Genomic DNA, 14,735 nt, shown 5'->3' on the forward strand with positions numbered 1-14,735 from the left:
TATTTCTTTCTTGTTTTAAATTGAACTGAATAAAGTGAATGGTCACAGAAGTTGACACAAAATGTGTTTCTTTGTTTTGTGAGAGCTAGAGTCTGGCAGACTAAAGCAGGAGGAGTTGTGAATCCTTCATAAGATTAGAGGACGAGCTCCCGCTGAGGCCTCGCCTCCGTGTTATTGGCCGTGACAGCGCCAGACACCACAGGGGAAGGCAAATTAACGGGGGGAGCAGCTTGACAATTACTGTATCCACAAGTCTCCCTGTTTCACTGCTCACCTGCCTTCTCTGATAATGAGAGGAAAGGCTGAGTGCTTAAGAAAAAAACTTCTGGGGAAAGAAATAATCTGCACCACACAGCTCGTGTTAACCTTTAACGAGGAGGAGATTCACAGGACAAATATCCTCTTGTCTCAGCAGTTATTTGGTCCTCACAAGTCACTATGACATTTCTACTCTGTGTTGAACAGTTCTGGGTAAAATAATCTCCCTTTCTGCATCTGACTTGGATCCCAAAAAGTGCTGAGCTACATACTGGCATGAACCTGCACAAACACACAAGGGGAGGTGGATACTACAGGGAAGCTTCATTTACCCGTCAGTGTCCTGTGTCTCGCTTGCATTGGGGAAAAGAAAAGGAGGTTTAAGAGCTGGAAATAAAAAACGTAAAAGGAAGAAAAATACCAACAGCTGAAATTGTGCCAGTCAATCAATGTGTCAGATTCTACACATGGCTATAGCATCTAGAAACACTATAAATCTCAAGTATATTATAGAATGAAACATCTGTGACAAAACAAGCAATAAAGTTACAATGTTGTTAGCTTTAACTAGACATACTAGGCATTTGTCGATCAAAAGCTCAGTGAATATGCATCATCACGGCTGTGCGGATGTGATGTTTGATTAAAACTAGGATATTGGTTTGATTTCTTTCAAAAACAAATTATACCTGTGTAAAATAATGCATATATAGTCATGATAATTATAAAAGTAGTTTCCCTAGTTTTTTTTTTTTAGTTTTTTTTTTTTTTGGATCCACTGATTTTTGCAATTTGCAGTACATTTATACCAAGTTGCTTATTGCCTTTTATCCAAGTTTTGAATGAAATCACAGCAATGTTTTTGTGTCCTTCCTCTCAGATTTTAATACATTTCATACTTATATTTCTAATTAGTTAGCGTATTCAATTTGGCTCTTTAAGTGCATTTGTTTTTTACCTGCCTCATCTGTTCCCTTAGAGATTAATGAAGTACTTTATAAATGCATATAATGGAAGGCTGTTCAACACACTGTATACTATTAGCATAATAATCAGATTGAATTGCCATTTTATTTCATTTGTATTGTTTTGCCTGAATTATTCAGTATTGATTGACGTGTCCGTCCCGCCTATGTCATTTTGAGTGGACCTGTACGCTGTGGTAGCAGCTGTTAGGAACTGTCAACGTCATTTTTCTGTGGTTATTTTTCTAATTTTGGCACGCTGTTTGTTTTTTTCAACTCTGGAACCAGATGTCAATAAGCACCAAGCCTGATTGATGCAGGGAGCAATTTAGAGGTCTGTGACCAGGCCAGTTCAACGAGTAGGTCTGTAAAATAAAACAGAAAACTGGACTGCGAATACATCAGATTGCATTCACTGACATCAAAAGCAAATCCTACAAACACTATAAGATTCTGACTATCAGGTTGTTAAACGCTGATTGATAAAAACATAAAAATGACTGATAAAGAAATGAGTGACCCTCTTCAACTCACTGAGAAATCACAGACAAAAATATTAAAACAGAAATATCTCATGTTAACTACTACTGTCTAGACTCTGACAAATAAGGCTTATCATTAAAGTGATTAAAATAAACAAGCCTTTAAAATTTCACTACTTGATATTAAAGCACTCTTTTAGAAACAAGATTAATTTATTTTGAAATATGAATTTGTTTTGGGCCTGTCCAAAAGTTAAAAAAAAAATGGCAGAGGATTTATAAAGAATTAGTGACTATATTTGGGACCACAATTTCATTCAAGTGGGATAAGGTCCTATTTGGTCTTTTACTTTCAACACCAACAAATATTAAAACAAAACACTTATTTGGAATAAAGAGTATAGCTGCTAGAAAAGCAATTACAAGGAAGTGGCTTCAGCTAGACGCCCCATCCACAGAGAACATGTATGATATCATTTATGAAATCTCTGTAATGGAAAGAATTGCTTTTTGAATAAGGCTTCAGGAAAGTCAATTTGAGGACATTTTTTTTTAAAAAGTGGAAAATAGGGACAATTAGCTTTGGAGAGCAAAACAGTTTTTTGTACCAGGCTGTAAACATGTTGCTGTAAAGTTTGGCATTTTGACATGGGGATCTTTGGGCATTTACATGCTTTTGGAGCCAAGTGGCCATTCAAATGACAGCAGTTTTTGGCATTTCTGTGTTGACTTAATTTTTCAGTTTTCGGTCTTTTTTGCCTTTATAAGATAGAACAGCTTCAGCGTGAAAGGGGGAGTGAGAGGGGAAGACATGCAGCAAAAAGTCGATGGAGGAGTCCAACCCGTGGCCACTGTGACAAGGACACAGCCTCTGTGCATGAGCTACCCGCTCTACCAGGTGAGCGAGTGAGTGCCCCAGTGATGCAAGTTTCTCCATAACATAAGTCAAAAACTTGTTTGAGTCTTTTATTAGAAAAACAATGCACTGACTTCGTTTACTTGATAATTCAATATTTCTCAATATTTTCATTTTAAATCATCTGATGTTATTCTGTTTGCGGCCTAGAATATAGACAGGAAATGCAGCCATCCATTTTGAGAATTTTTCAAGGACACTATTCTTGATAAGGAAAAAAACGCAGTAATTTGCATTTCAAAATTTGTTTTTCATAAAAGACATCCTGAAATTCCTACGTTCTCTTGTTCATCATTGGTGGTTATATTTTGTGAATATAAACAAAACATACTGCCACACATTTCTCCCGAACAGCAGAGCAAGATAAAACGGTTAGTCGTGGCTCAAAATATTCGCCTGCAGCAGCATCTGAGATAATCCCAATGACAACCAACCTATCATCTATTCAAAGGGCTGTCCGCGCCAAACGATGTCCTCATTTAAAACCTAATGAAATTATCGAGGCTCAGTGGAATGTCTCGCCGCCGCGGTGGCTACGGTGAAGATTTGATTACGCTTCTAACCATGCGTCCCTGTTCTCATCAGCTCACTCAGACCCTCTAATACCCAGATGTACATTTCATGCTCAGGACTCACCTGATTCCCAGCACATGGATGGCTTTAAATCCTGGAAGTTTGTCAAAAGTGTGCTGCATCTGAAATAAGAAAAGGTACTTTTTAATTCCTAAACTATCAGTCAAGATGCCTCTCATCACCATCTCCCTCCCTCTGCAGAGGCCAATGTAATTAACTCTGAGCGTCAAACAGGAGCTTGGTAATAACCTGGCGGGATGCCAAGGTGCTGGTAGGGAAGAAAAAGGGACTGTATGAATGGGAAACCCTCATTGATATCTATCTTTGGGCAAGTTAAGCACCTGGACGCTCTTATGACATAACCGTCTTTAAGAGCTGCGTCAGGTAACATCCTGCTGCGAATCGCGTGCAACTCTAACTGATCCCAATGATTTCTTTAAGAGTTTTTTAATGAGGAAATAACATTAAACAGCTCATTGCTCAACATGAGCTTTTGTCTTTTAGGAGCTCGATAAAAAGAAAACAACGACAGAAAGAGTGAATTGTGGGTAATCTTGTCCCTTTCTCCAGCCCTGACCTTATGGCCTGTTAGTCTAAGCTTCTTTACAATCAGGACAGAAAGCACACTCAAGTGGACCCAGGCACGTGGTGATCGACATGGTGGATCAGGAGACGCTGACAGAGTTACAGTACTCCTGATATTACACAGAAGACGGAGGAAACTACTGCTAATTCTGCTGTTGTGACCTGCACAGGCTACTGTGTGAGAGCCTAGCAATTCTTTCTCATATCATCCATGCTATACCAACCTCTTTAAAGTATGTGTTATTTATCAACTTTGAAGATGTATTGTTTTTGCAGATAATTTACAAGAAAACCTACATACTTTTTACTGTCTTGCACAAACAGGAAATGATATACTACCTGACAAATATAAATTAATCTGTCAGTATAAAATGCGACTGCTAATTAAAGTGTTGTTTGAAATGTTTTTCAGAGGTTTTTGTTTTCTAAGAGCTTTCTGCAGCTGTCGCACCACCGCCTGTGATCTATTTAAATGTTTTCCTCTGAGCCGTGCCTCCATTTCCACATTAACATAGAACTCATAACAATCAGCTGTTTTTTAGTTGGTTTAGTGTTTGAGCGTACTTCACTTTCTCACCTTTCCAGCACAACTTACCTACCTGTCTAAAATCAAATACTTCTGTACTTATACTTGCTATTCTGAGTGCATAAGTGCATTTAGATTGAGAAGTATGGAAAAATGCATGCTCTATGAGTACCCAGATGGTGCACTCGTAACGGTCAAAAAGTTGACTGTACTGATGTTACATGAGTTGTGGCGTAAGCTTTATTATCTAGGGGCGTAGGTTACTTTCAGTGTTTATGCATGTTAAATTGTCTTCTCGTTGTAGAAGATTTTGTGGTTAGATGCTTGACAAGTTGCAAATATTAGCAAAATTCGGCAGCTATCAATAATTTAGTAGATCGACAATCGGATATGAAAATTTGTAATATGTTGTGAAAGCATGTTCTTTACTGTGCCTGCCTGGTCGCAATTTGCTTTGCAGAGAAAGAAAAGCTATCAAATCATGTGAATGATATTTATGGTGCGTGCACGACAGCCGTGTTTGATTTGAGACAATGCGCCAGTGTTAAAATTTGTGCTCTATGGAAATGCATAATGTAAACGGTGTACTACAAGTGAATGTACTAACAAAAGTGTCTGATATCAGACACAGCGCTGGTTTTAGGCGGCTACATATAGCTCTCCTTGCACCTTACGTCTTGGTTGTAAAATTATAAAACAGGCTGAGGTCAGCATTGCAGCAGAGGCTACATCTTCAAACATGAAGAGTCTAATTGAGCTCTTATACATTTTTTCTGCAATACTGACACAAGCTACACTACTGATAGGCTGTGATCTATTTTTATTGCTTTACCATTTTGATTTAAAGAGGTTGGTGATTTTGTACCAGTCACTTTATGCAGACCTTTACATTTTTTAACGTTAGTATCTCTCAGTAGTAGCATCAAAATAGACAACAAACAGCCACATTTTCACCATTATTGTCCAATCTTTCTACAAACAAAAATGTTTCTCCACAGACTAATTAGAAAGTTGATAAAATCACAGCTAGGGGCTTTAAAATTTGTACATAAAACCTTGATAAAGGACATATGAAGAAAGAGAAACTCTAAACATGTCCAGACCACTAAATAAGTAAAAGTAGAAAAGTCCCACCTGGTCCTGCAGATGGTGAGCCAGGTCGATGTACTGAGGGGAGTCTGGATCATCCAGCAGCTCTCTGTAACCCGGGTCCACCAGGTCGATACTGAACTCCACAATCTGCTCCACTGGACTCTCAGGGACCAAGTTAGGAAGCTCCAAGTCCTTCAGGAAAACAAACACCAGTCAGTATCGAGGAAACACTGGAAAGTAAAAAGTGGTAGTTTTGGTCTGTGAAATCTTTTTTAACTTATGAAAATAAACTCTGACAACTTTAGAAGAGAGCAAATGAAATTTAGCCTTGTCTCTTTAGTAAATGGCAATCAAAGGCAGGCCAGGTTGGTAACTGTGTATTTACTGTGTGTATGATTGCCCATGGTACTTTTCATGTCCCCCTTTTTATATTGTCACATCAGGGTTCCCAAACATTTTTATGGAAAAAGTTTCAAAACTTTTTCATGACTTTTCAAGGACTCATAATTACATTGCCATGACCATGTGTAACACTTACATTGCTCCTTATCAAATTGTAGTACATTTTTTGTAGAAGTGGGCTAGGTATGGAAACTTTGGGATTCATGACCCCACATGCTAAAACACATTGTCACATCATTAATTGTCTCTCATTCAAATATATCAGATTCAAACTAGCCGGCATAGATGGAGGAACTTGTGACTTTTCTGAGTTTTCCATGACCTGTTACACTGTGTTGTCACATTGTCATTTGATAAACTGGTAATATAAATATATGTATCATAGGAATTTTAAATGAAACTACACCAACACTATAATCTTTCAAATTTAAAAGTAGACAAAAGAAATATTTAGTTTTGCCATCGGGTAAAGAAAGAAATTTATTTCATGATTTGTCATCAAGCAAAAAGAAAACAAACACCAACATGCAGACATTTGTGGATTAAATGCACCTTAAACCACAAATCCTACCAAGAACTCTATTTACTTGCCAATGATGTCTCTTGCTGAAACAAAAACAGCCTATTTTTTTAAATTCCACTGAAAGTCATGGCATTGACAATTGATAATTGAGATTAGTATGGAAAGACAGAATAAAGTTAGGAAGTCAGGAAAGAGGAATGGACAGTAAAAAAAGAACTAAGAAAAGCAAAAAGGTCTAATAGGAACTAAATAAAAAAGAGAAAGTAAAGAAAGGCAGGAAAAACAAATAAAATGTCAGTGATAATGTAATATCTCGTGTTGAGCGTAAAAAATGTATATGCAAAATAAGAATAACTACAGTCATCGGATAAAAGTAGTGGAGAATAAAACAGGAGACCAACATTTCCCTCTGATATATAATGCATTCACAAGTCTCCTGCAATGAGAACACAATAAAACTGTGAAAAAGTGTAGAAGTTGAGAGCAGTCGTAGCAAGTGTGTCTGCATGTGCTCTGTGGTTGCAACCAATAGCACATGCAGACAGAAATGTCAGTCAAGTTGTGAATTACGACACCTCAGCTTCATATAAAACATTCAGTATTCAGTTTGAAGGAAATGTATGGGGTGAAAAGAGTAATAACGGCTCTTATAAAGTGAGTGACAGAAATTATTCCGGTAATTTCAGAGGACAGTCAGAGATTTCAGTCCTGTCTGACAAAATGACAGCATTTTCACAAAACCTACATCTGGAACATCTTTAGAGGAATTCAATGTCAAAGCTCAGGTGAGGCTTTTCACCTGCTCTGTACCAACGAAAATCAACTCCTTCTGTACAAACCCAATCATTCTGAGACAGGCGAAAACAGTAATTATCTGTGGAAGGATGTGATGCACTGCGGCAAGCATCTGCAGCTGAGACAAACAAACACACGAGGAGCCTGGACCAAACTTTAGAGCAGAAACAGCAACGGCTGGGTGTCCTTGTTACCTGAAGAAGGTAAACTGTCCTCACTGTTAGAGAGCTGTTAGTTAGGCTAGAGGACAAACTGCAGAGACCTCGTGCTGTGTGAGGAAGTTCACACGATCAATCTCTTAGGTGGAGGTATGGAAACCCTGTTACATTTAATGCTTTACTTGGGCAATTTTTCTGTTTATTTGCACTTTTTAAAGTTTTTTTTCAAAGTTTGCTTTCCAAGTTGACTTAAGCTTTCATTTTAGTAATATCTTGACTTCCAGGCAGCTAATGGTTTCTAATCATTTGAAAAAAACAAAACATTTTTTTCTACTGCTTTAGGACAGTAATAAACCAGATTAAAAAGGCACGCTCTGTTGGGTAAAATGTAGCGGGTGATTATCAAAACAACTCCAGCTTGGTGTCTCACCTGTAGAGCAGCTACAAGTTTTTTCTACTTTTCCTAACTTGAATATGACTCTTAATGTCAATAATGGCAAAAACAAACAAAATATAAACTCTCTTTTTTAATAAGTTTTTAAGAGTTCTCACAGAACTAAATCCAATGCCTGAAAGTTGGGAACTTAAAGAAAAAACTTAAAGATGGGGCGTCGGGTGGCTCAGTGGATAAAGCGGGCGCCCCATATATAAAGGCAGTGTCCTTGCCGCAGCGGCCACGGGTTTGATTCCAACTTGCGTCCCTTTGCTGCCTGTCATCCCCTCTCTCCCCCTTTAACACTAGCAATCTCCTGTCCTATCTAAAAAAGGCAAAATTGCCAAAAAAAAAAAATCTTAAAAAAAAAAACAACTTAAAGGTCCCATATTATGCTCATTTTTTTAGGTTCATGCTTGTATTCCGGGTTTTTATTAGAACATGTTTATATGCTTTACCGTTCAAAAACACATACATTTTCTCATACTGTCTGCCTGAATATGTCCGAATTCTCCCTCTGTTTAAAAAGCTCTGTTTTAGCGCCTGCCTCTTTATACCTCTCCTCCTGAAAATGCCCAGTGGGCTGTGACTGGTCAGTGTTTCTGGGTCTTCTACCTTAATATAGTGTGGTTGTGACTAAAGTGTAGTTGTGACATCACAACTACACAGTTGTCCTGAGGGTTTGTTTAGTTTCTGAACAGACTTTGTTTCTCTGTGGACTGAGCGTTTTTACTGTATTTATATAGCACCTATAGCAGCTTTGTATTAAAGAGACAAAGAAATGTTTTTCAATATGGAACCTTTAATCTTTAGAAAGTGGTTGGTATGAATGTAAAGAAACTTTTTGTGATTCTGGTTACAGGCCTAAAATATACAAATCCATTATTGTAGTGGAGAAACACAATTACAGGTTGTATTGCTCTGTCTAAATGCTGAGGGTCCAGCCTAAAGACAGCAGGTTTCTCACCAGAAAATCACTTCTTAGGATGTCGATAAGCTGAGAAAATCCCCCCAAAAAAGGTAAATGGATGAAAATCTCTGTCTGCTCTACACAAACCATCACCGTGTCTTTGAGCAAGGCACATAATCCACTTAAATGCTCCTGTGGAGCTGCCCATGCGTGGACAATAGATAAGTGCATCTGGGAACCAGTCAGCTGCGGCCATGTCAAGTATAAATGATGTGTAGTTAATGGGCTAAATTATTTTTTAATTTCATGTATCTTAGCCTGAGAGGCCATGGATTACCATTTACTGTAACTCAAATCATTTTTAGAGCAAGTACTTGTACTTGAGTGTGACATTTCTAGCCCTCACAGGAGCCACAGTGTCCTGTCAAAAACCTCCTTGAGCTCCTTTGACTTTTTGCTGTAGATAAGAGCGTCGACTAAATACCTAAAATGTAAATGTAAGTGCATGCCGGTACCTCCTCGACCTCCTCGGCTGGCTGGTTCTGCTCGAGGCTGGGGCTTGGAGAGGCACTCACGGGGCTGAGGAGGATGGTGGTGGTACTGATGGTAATCGCCGGGGCCTCTGACGGGGTGACGGTCTGAACCCCTGCACCTGAGGTAACGTTAGAGTGACTTTTAATCACAGAGTACATGAACAGGGATGCTGTAAGTCCAGCTGTCTGCAGGGAACAATCTCATATCGGTCAGGAAGTAGAGTAACCATTAAAAGTTAATAAGAATCACCTCAACGACTTACAGTCCTACAGTTCGGAATGAGAAACATAATACAAGGACAAGACTTAACTTACATGCAATAACAACTATACACCTGTCTACGTTCTGTATATATTACAGTCATTTAGTAGCAAATTCAAAAATCAATATACATTACACAGCTCATGGTCCAAGGACAGAAAAACCATTGCAACACACACTACTGTATGTTCACCAGCAGCAGATAATGACGGTTCAATAATAACATTACAATGACATAATAACACTACATCATTTAATAACAAAGATTCTACCTGCTTTCTCAGGAATCCTCTGTGTTGGTGCAGGAGTCACCGCTCCTCTGAAGGAGAAGGAAACAAAATTATGTCAATAATTTCAGTATGTATGAAACACATTCATGTTATTCTGATTGTAAACCCGAGTTATATATATATATATATATATATATATATATATACTATAAAAATAAAAAAGCTATGAATATAAGTAAAACTTATGATAATCTAGGTGTATTTAATTTTGACAAAATGTTCATAATATGGTGTCACTCTGTTTTAAATTATCGTAAATTATACAAAGATATTCAGGTAAGTCCGTTCTTGTGATTTCTACGATATATGTGTTTTTTTCTTTTCTTTTAATTTTAATCAGTTGACCGTGGGGCGACAGGGTGGCATCGTGGTTAGCACTGTTGCCTCACAACAAGAGGGTCCCTGCTTCGAAACCCGGTTGGAACGGGGTTAGGACCGTGGGCAGGGGCCCTTCTGTGCGGAGTTTGCATGTTCTCCCCGTGTCTGCGTGGGTTCTCTCCGGGGTCTCTGGCTTCCTCCCACAGTCCAACTCTAAATTGGCCTTAGGTGTGACTGTGACTGTGTATGGTTGTCTGTCTATATGTGTCGGCCCTGCGATGGTCTGGCGACCTGTCCAGGGTGTACCCCGCCTTCCACCCGATGGCAGCTGGGATTGGCTCCAGTCCCCCCGCGACCCTTACAAGGTCAAGCGGTTACAGAAAATGACTGACTGACTGACAGTTGACCGTGATCTAAAATGATATTGTGTAATAATAGTTCCTTTGTCATGTTAACCATGTTTCCCATCTGTATAAAGACCCAGCAGAGGGTCAAACCACTGCTGAAAACATATATCCTCTCAGCAAATGCCCCAAAACAATTCAGTATGTTTGTATTGGCCGTACAAATTATGAATCTAATGGAGCAAATGAGAAAAGAGTGCAACATTATTATTGAGCAAGTCCTCAGAGGGAGGTGTGCGCGTCATCCTGTTGTTATTATTATTATATTGCTATCATGATGCTGTTGGTTAGGCCTTTTCAATCAGGTTTCATTCAGGTTTGAAGACCTCTGGCTATGTGCATGTGTGTTTCTTTTTTTCAGTCAGTTTCTTGTAAAGTACTCTGTATAAATGGTGCTTAAAAGTTAAAGGGACAGTTCACCCCAAATCCTAAAGTAGTGTTTATAAATTGTTTTGATGTCAGTTGTCCAGTCATTCTGCGCAGAGGTACGGTTGGCAGGTGTACTTCGGTAGAAACAAAATAGTACCCGCATGAACTGCTCACAACAAGGTCTGTGGATTATGTTGAGTAACCTGGTCATGATTTCTATAAAGAGACATTGCTGCTTAGTTTTTCAAATGTTTCTTTTTTTGGCTCTTTGAGCACCAAAAGCCAAGTGCCATCATGTTCCATTACATTGGAGAGAAGGCAGACATCTATATGGCCAATAACACCAATCTAGATTGACAAATAGCACTACAATCAGGAGGAAAAATACATATTTCAGAATTGGTGGTGAACTGTGCCTTTAAGCTTCGTGTTGCACGTCCTCCGTTTTCTCACCATCAACTCACACTCACACCATCACTACACATTCAGAAATGCCACTACAGGAATGGTTCGTGTTCACATTAACGATATGCATAAAGTGAAGGAGAGAGACAGCCTGAGGACATGATTATATGTCGCCCCTACCTTGATGGAGGCCTCCTGTCCCTCATCCTGTTCATCCTCTGTAAACAAAACACAGAACAGGCATTAATATACATGTCAGACACAAACAATCTCTGTCACTCTACACATTCTAACACTCAGGCAGTAATTGTCCACATGATTATCTTGTTTATGATAATGATGTCAGTGACTGCTGCTGCCCTCACTGGTAGCTCTTTGTTTTTAGATTGACAACTGATTAGACAACTGATTAACTGATTTGTTCACTTGTTTTCTTTTTTTTCTTCCCCATTACACCCTGGACTTGAGTTGGCGTACATGCAATTATGAGCAAAGTGCTTGTTGTGGTTTAAAAATACATTTCGCTGCAGCCGTCTCTGAATTCTTGAGGGAGTTTTACAACCCTTCAGGCTATAAAACCCATTAAATCTCCACAGTATACATTTCAAAATGAGTGTGAATATTAATGAGAAAAGAAAACGTTTCTTTATACTTTTTAAAGGGTCAGTTCACCTAAACTACAAAGATTTATATTTCTCCTAGCATGCATAGTTTTGTTGTTATTGACAACATTCAGTAAAAAAAATAAAATTCAACATTTCTTTGGGTATTTAACACAAATATGTAGAAATATATATTATATACACAAAGTGGCCATTTTACTAAGCACCCCTTTCCAATACTGCCCCTAGAACAGAGTTTACTTTCCTTTTCCAAGGCAATCCGTTCCCTTATTTTAAGTAAAATCAACATGATTGATTTTACATGACAGCATATTGTTCACTGAATTTTCCTTCATGTTGGAGCTACCTCCTGCTTTAAGTGACCCTTAGTGGACACACAGACTGTGGCCATGGAGAGAGGCACATAGTCAGCAACAACTTACAGGTTTACTGTAGCATTTAAATCATGTTCAGGTGGTATTTAGGGGCATAATGTGTGCCAAGACGATATCCCCCAAACCATTACATACAGATTAAACACAAACATCTACATGTTGCAGCAGAAACAAATATTCCAAACACAAGAAATTTTTTTTTGATCTTTTGTCTTCTGCTGTGTGGTCTTATAGTCCGTCCACAGACACTCTTCTGAACAGCACTGGTGTAATGTCTGATTATTTGAGTTCCTGTGGCCTTCCTGCCAGCTTGAACCAGTCTGGCCATTCTGCTCTGATCTCTCTCATTAAATAGGTGCTTTCACTCACCGGGAGTTTTTGTTTATCCACACTATTCTTTGTAAACTCTAGAGACAGTGGTGGTAAAAATAGCAGAAGATCAGCAGTTTCTGAAACATTCAAACCACCAACAAAAATTCCACATGCAAAATGACTTTGATCACATTTTTCCCCATTCTGATATTTAGTCCAAACAGCAACTGAACATCTTCATCGTGCCTGCATTCTTTAAAGCACTGATTTCCATCCACATGATAGGCTGATTAAATAGTTGCATTAATAAGCAGGTGTTCAGGTGTACCAAATAAAGGAGCCACTGAGTGTAACATTTCCCATCTTCTTGGTGTTAATGGCAGCCATGTAGCAGCTTGACATGATAAAGCGCAGCGTTGCTGAATGATTTTGAGTAAATAAAAAAGTGCTGATCAACAAGCTGAAATGAAACATCTCAATGGTTTAGAGATTCTAAAGAGAGTTTTGTGTGCAGGAGGTCACAAGTTTAATTCCTTCAGCTCACACAATCTCCACCCTCATGTAAATGTCTTTGACTAGGCGCCTACTGTAAATTTGTATGAAGGTTAAATATAGTCCGAAAAATATTATGAATCAGAGCTACTTGAAATTGTCATGACACATTTGTCAAAAATCAAGCTGTATGTCAAACGGCGCTAAAATGTGACAATTGCAGTGTGCATTATACACATTATACATTATCCTACAAAACATGCAACTCACAACAACTCACTAAATAAACACCATGAAGTAACATTTATTTAATGTGTATTTGATCAATCAAATCATCTCCATTCAAAAACACACCCTAATGTGCTAACCCTCTCATGCATGCAAATTGGCATATGCGCATACTGTCAAGCTTCTCAGGTGTGTTTGTGCGTGTTTGTCTGTGTGTGTAAAGGAGAGAGAGGGAAATAAATTGACAACAACTGGTTAGTGTCATGGTGATCCAAACTCCTCCCATTTTCCTCTGGGTATCTTGATAATAACTTTAGCCAATTCATATGTCTGGTACTGACTAGCGATGGTAGCAACATTTAATCAAGGGATACAAATGAAAGTTTTTCACTTGGTAATCTGTTTTGTGAGACAGCCACAGCTCAGGTTATCATAATTGTTATTCCCATTGACCTATTTTTTTTCCACAGACTTAATGGATAAAGGATGGTGTTAACTTTGATTTTATTTCTATTTTAATAAATCCCATGAAAAGACCAAAAGCTATCTAAATAAGTCAAAGGCTGGCCCACAACTTTAAAGTGAAGTTGTCAATTTAACCTTAGAGTTGAACTCAACCAGTGGGATTAGTGGCCTCTTTAAAATCATTACAATAATTCATATGCTAATTTTCTATTTTCTGCAAGATGCCATGTCCTTATTTCCCCCCGTCTTCTTCCAATTACTTTTACTTTACTTGTTTTGACATGCAGTAAAAGGGGGTTTAATTTACATCTTAATTTAATCAACAAATTCTGTGTTTTAGCTACCTCAGCATACTATGACCCAGAGTCCTGCACCAGGTGTGGTACCCGCGGCTCTGTGATGGGTATAAAATATATACTGTATATAGTATATAAATACATGGGCACGGGTAAAAATAAACTATATGCAGGCGGGCAGCATGTGATAACAAAAATACATTTTTCAGTATTAAACAAATGGAAAAAGATGTGCAGCATATGGGTGATATTTTGACATCTAAATCATAAGTTAATAACCTTAGTTGCACCTCTGACCCTGTTGTCAAATTCATCACCAATCTGACAGTAGTGAAAACCCCCTGCGACCTGCCCCGAACTCAGCTGGCCCACCAGAGGAGAGACCCCGTCCGGGATCAACAGCTGATGATTTGGCCAATGTGGCGGACTCCAGTGATGAAACTTTGCAGCCCGAGGATGAAGTGGCAGCCTACATTGAGTTCAAGACACCCAAGGAGGATCCCTTTGAGGTCTTGTGGTGGTAGAGGGAGCATGCTAAAACTTTTCAAAACCTTTTTGTAATAGAAGAACAAAGAACCCAACTTAAACCAGAGACTGTGGACGATATTCTCTTTCTGCAAGGCAACCTCCAGCCTAAAGGACATTAGCCTAACTGTCACCACAGTGAGTAAGAACTAGGGGTGAATAAATGCGATATTTCTCCTAATGTGAGCGACAGTCACTTTGATGTAAGTGACTGTCACTCA

General features: G+C 38.6%; 1 protein-coding gene across 2 annotated transcripts in view; it reads right to left on the reverse strand.

Annotated features, from left to right (window-relative positions):
* LOC148186917 (uncharacterized) overlaps positions 1–14,735 on the reverse strand; it is a 67,651-nt gene that overhangs the window by 34,191 nt on the left and 18,725 nt on the right. The window contains exons 6-11 of one of the 2 annotated variants that reach the window (XM_088089542.1): positions 11,380–11,417; positions 9,686–9,732; positions 9,134–9,270; positions 5,440–5,589; positions 3,258–3,316; positions 591–611 (exon numbers count right to left, since the gene is read on the reverse strand). In XM_088089542.1, the coding sequence (XP_087945668.1) occupies positions 591–611; positions 3,258–3,316; positions 5,440–5,589; positions 9,134–9,270; positions 9,686–9,732; positions 11,380–11,417 (452 nt within the window). The remainder of the gene's footprint in view (positions 1–590; positions 612–3,257; positions 3,317–5,439; positions 5,590–9,133; positions 9,271–9,685; positions 9,733–11,379; positions 11,418–14,735) is intronic. The other variant, XM_088089543.1, reaches the window with a different exon arrangement.

Source organism: Plectropomus leopardus, chromosome 16 (assembly GCF_026936395.1).
Source record: "Plectropomus leopardus strain MGB_pleo_1.0 chromosome 16, ASM2693639v1, whole genome shotgun sequence".
In the NCBI taxonomy this organism is placed as follows: domain Eukaryota; kingdom Metazoa; phylum Chordata; class Actinopteri; order Perciformes; family Serranidae; genus Plectropomus; species Plectropomus leopardus.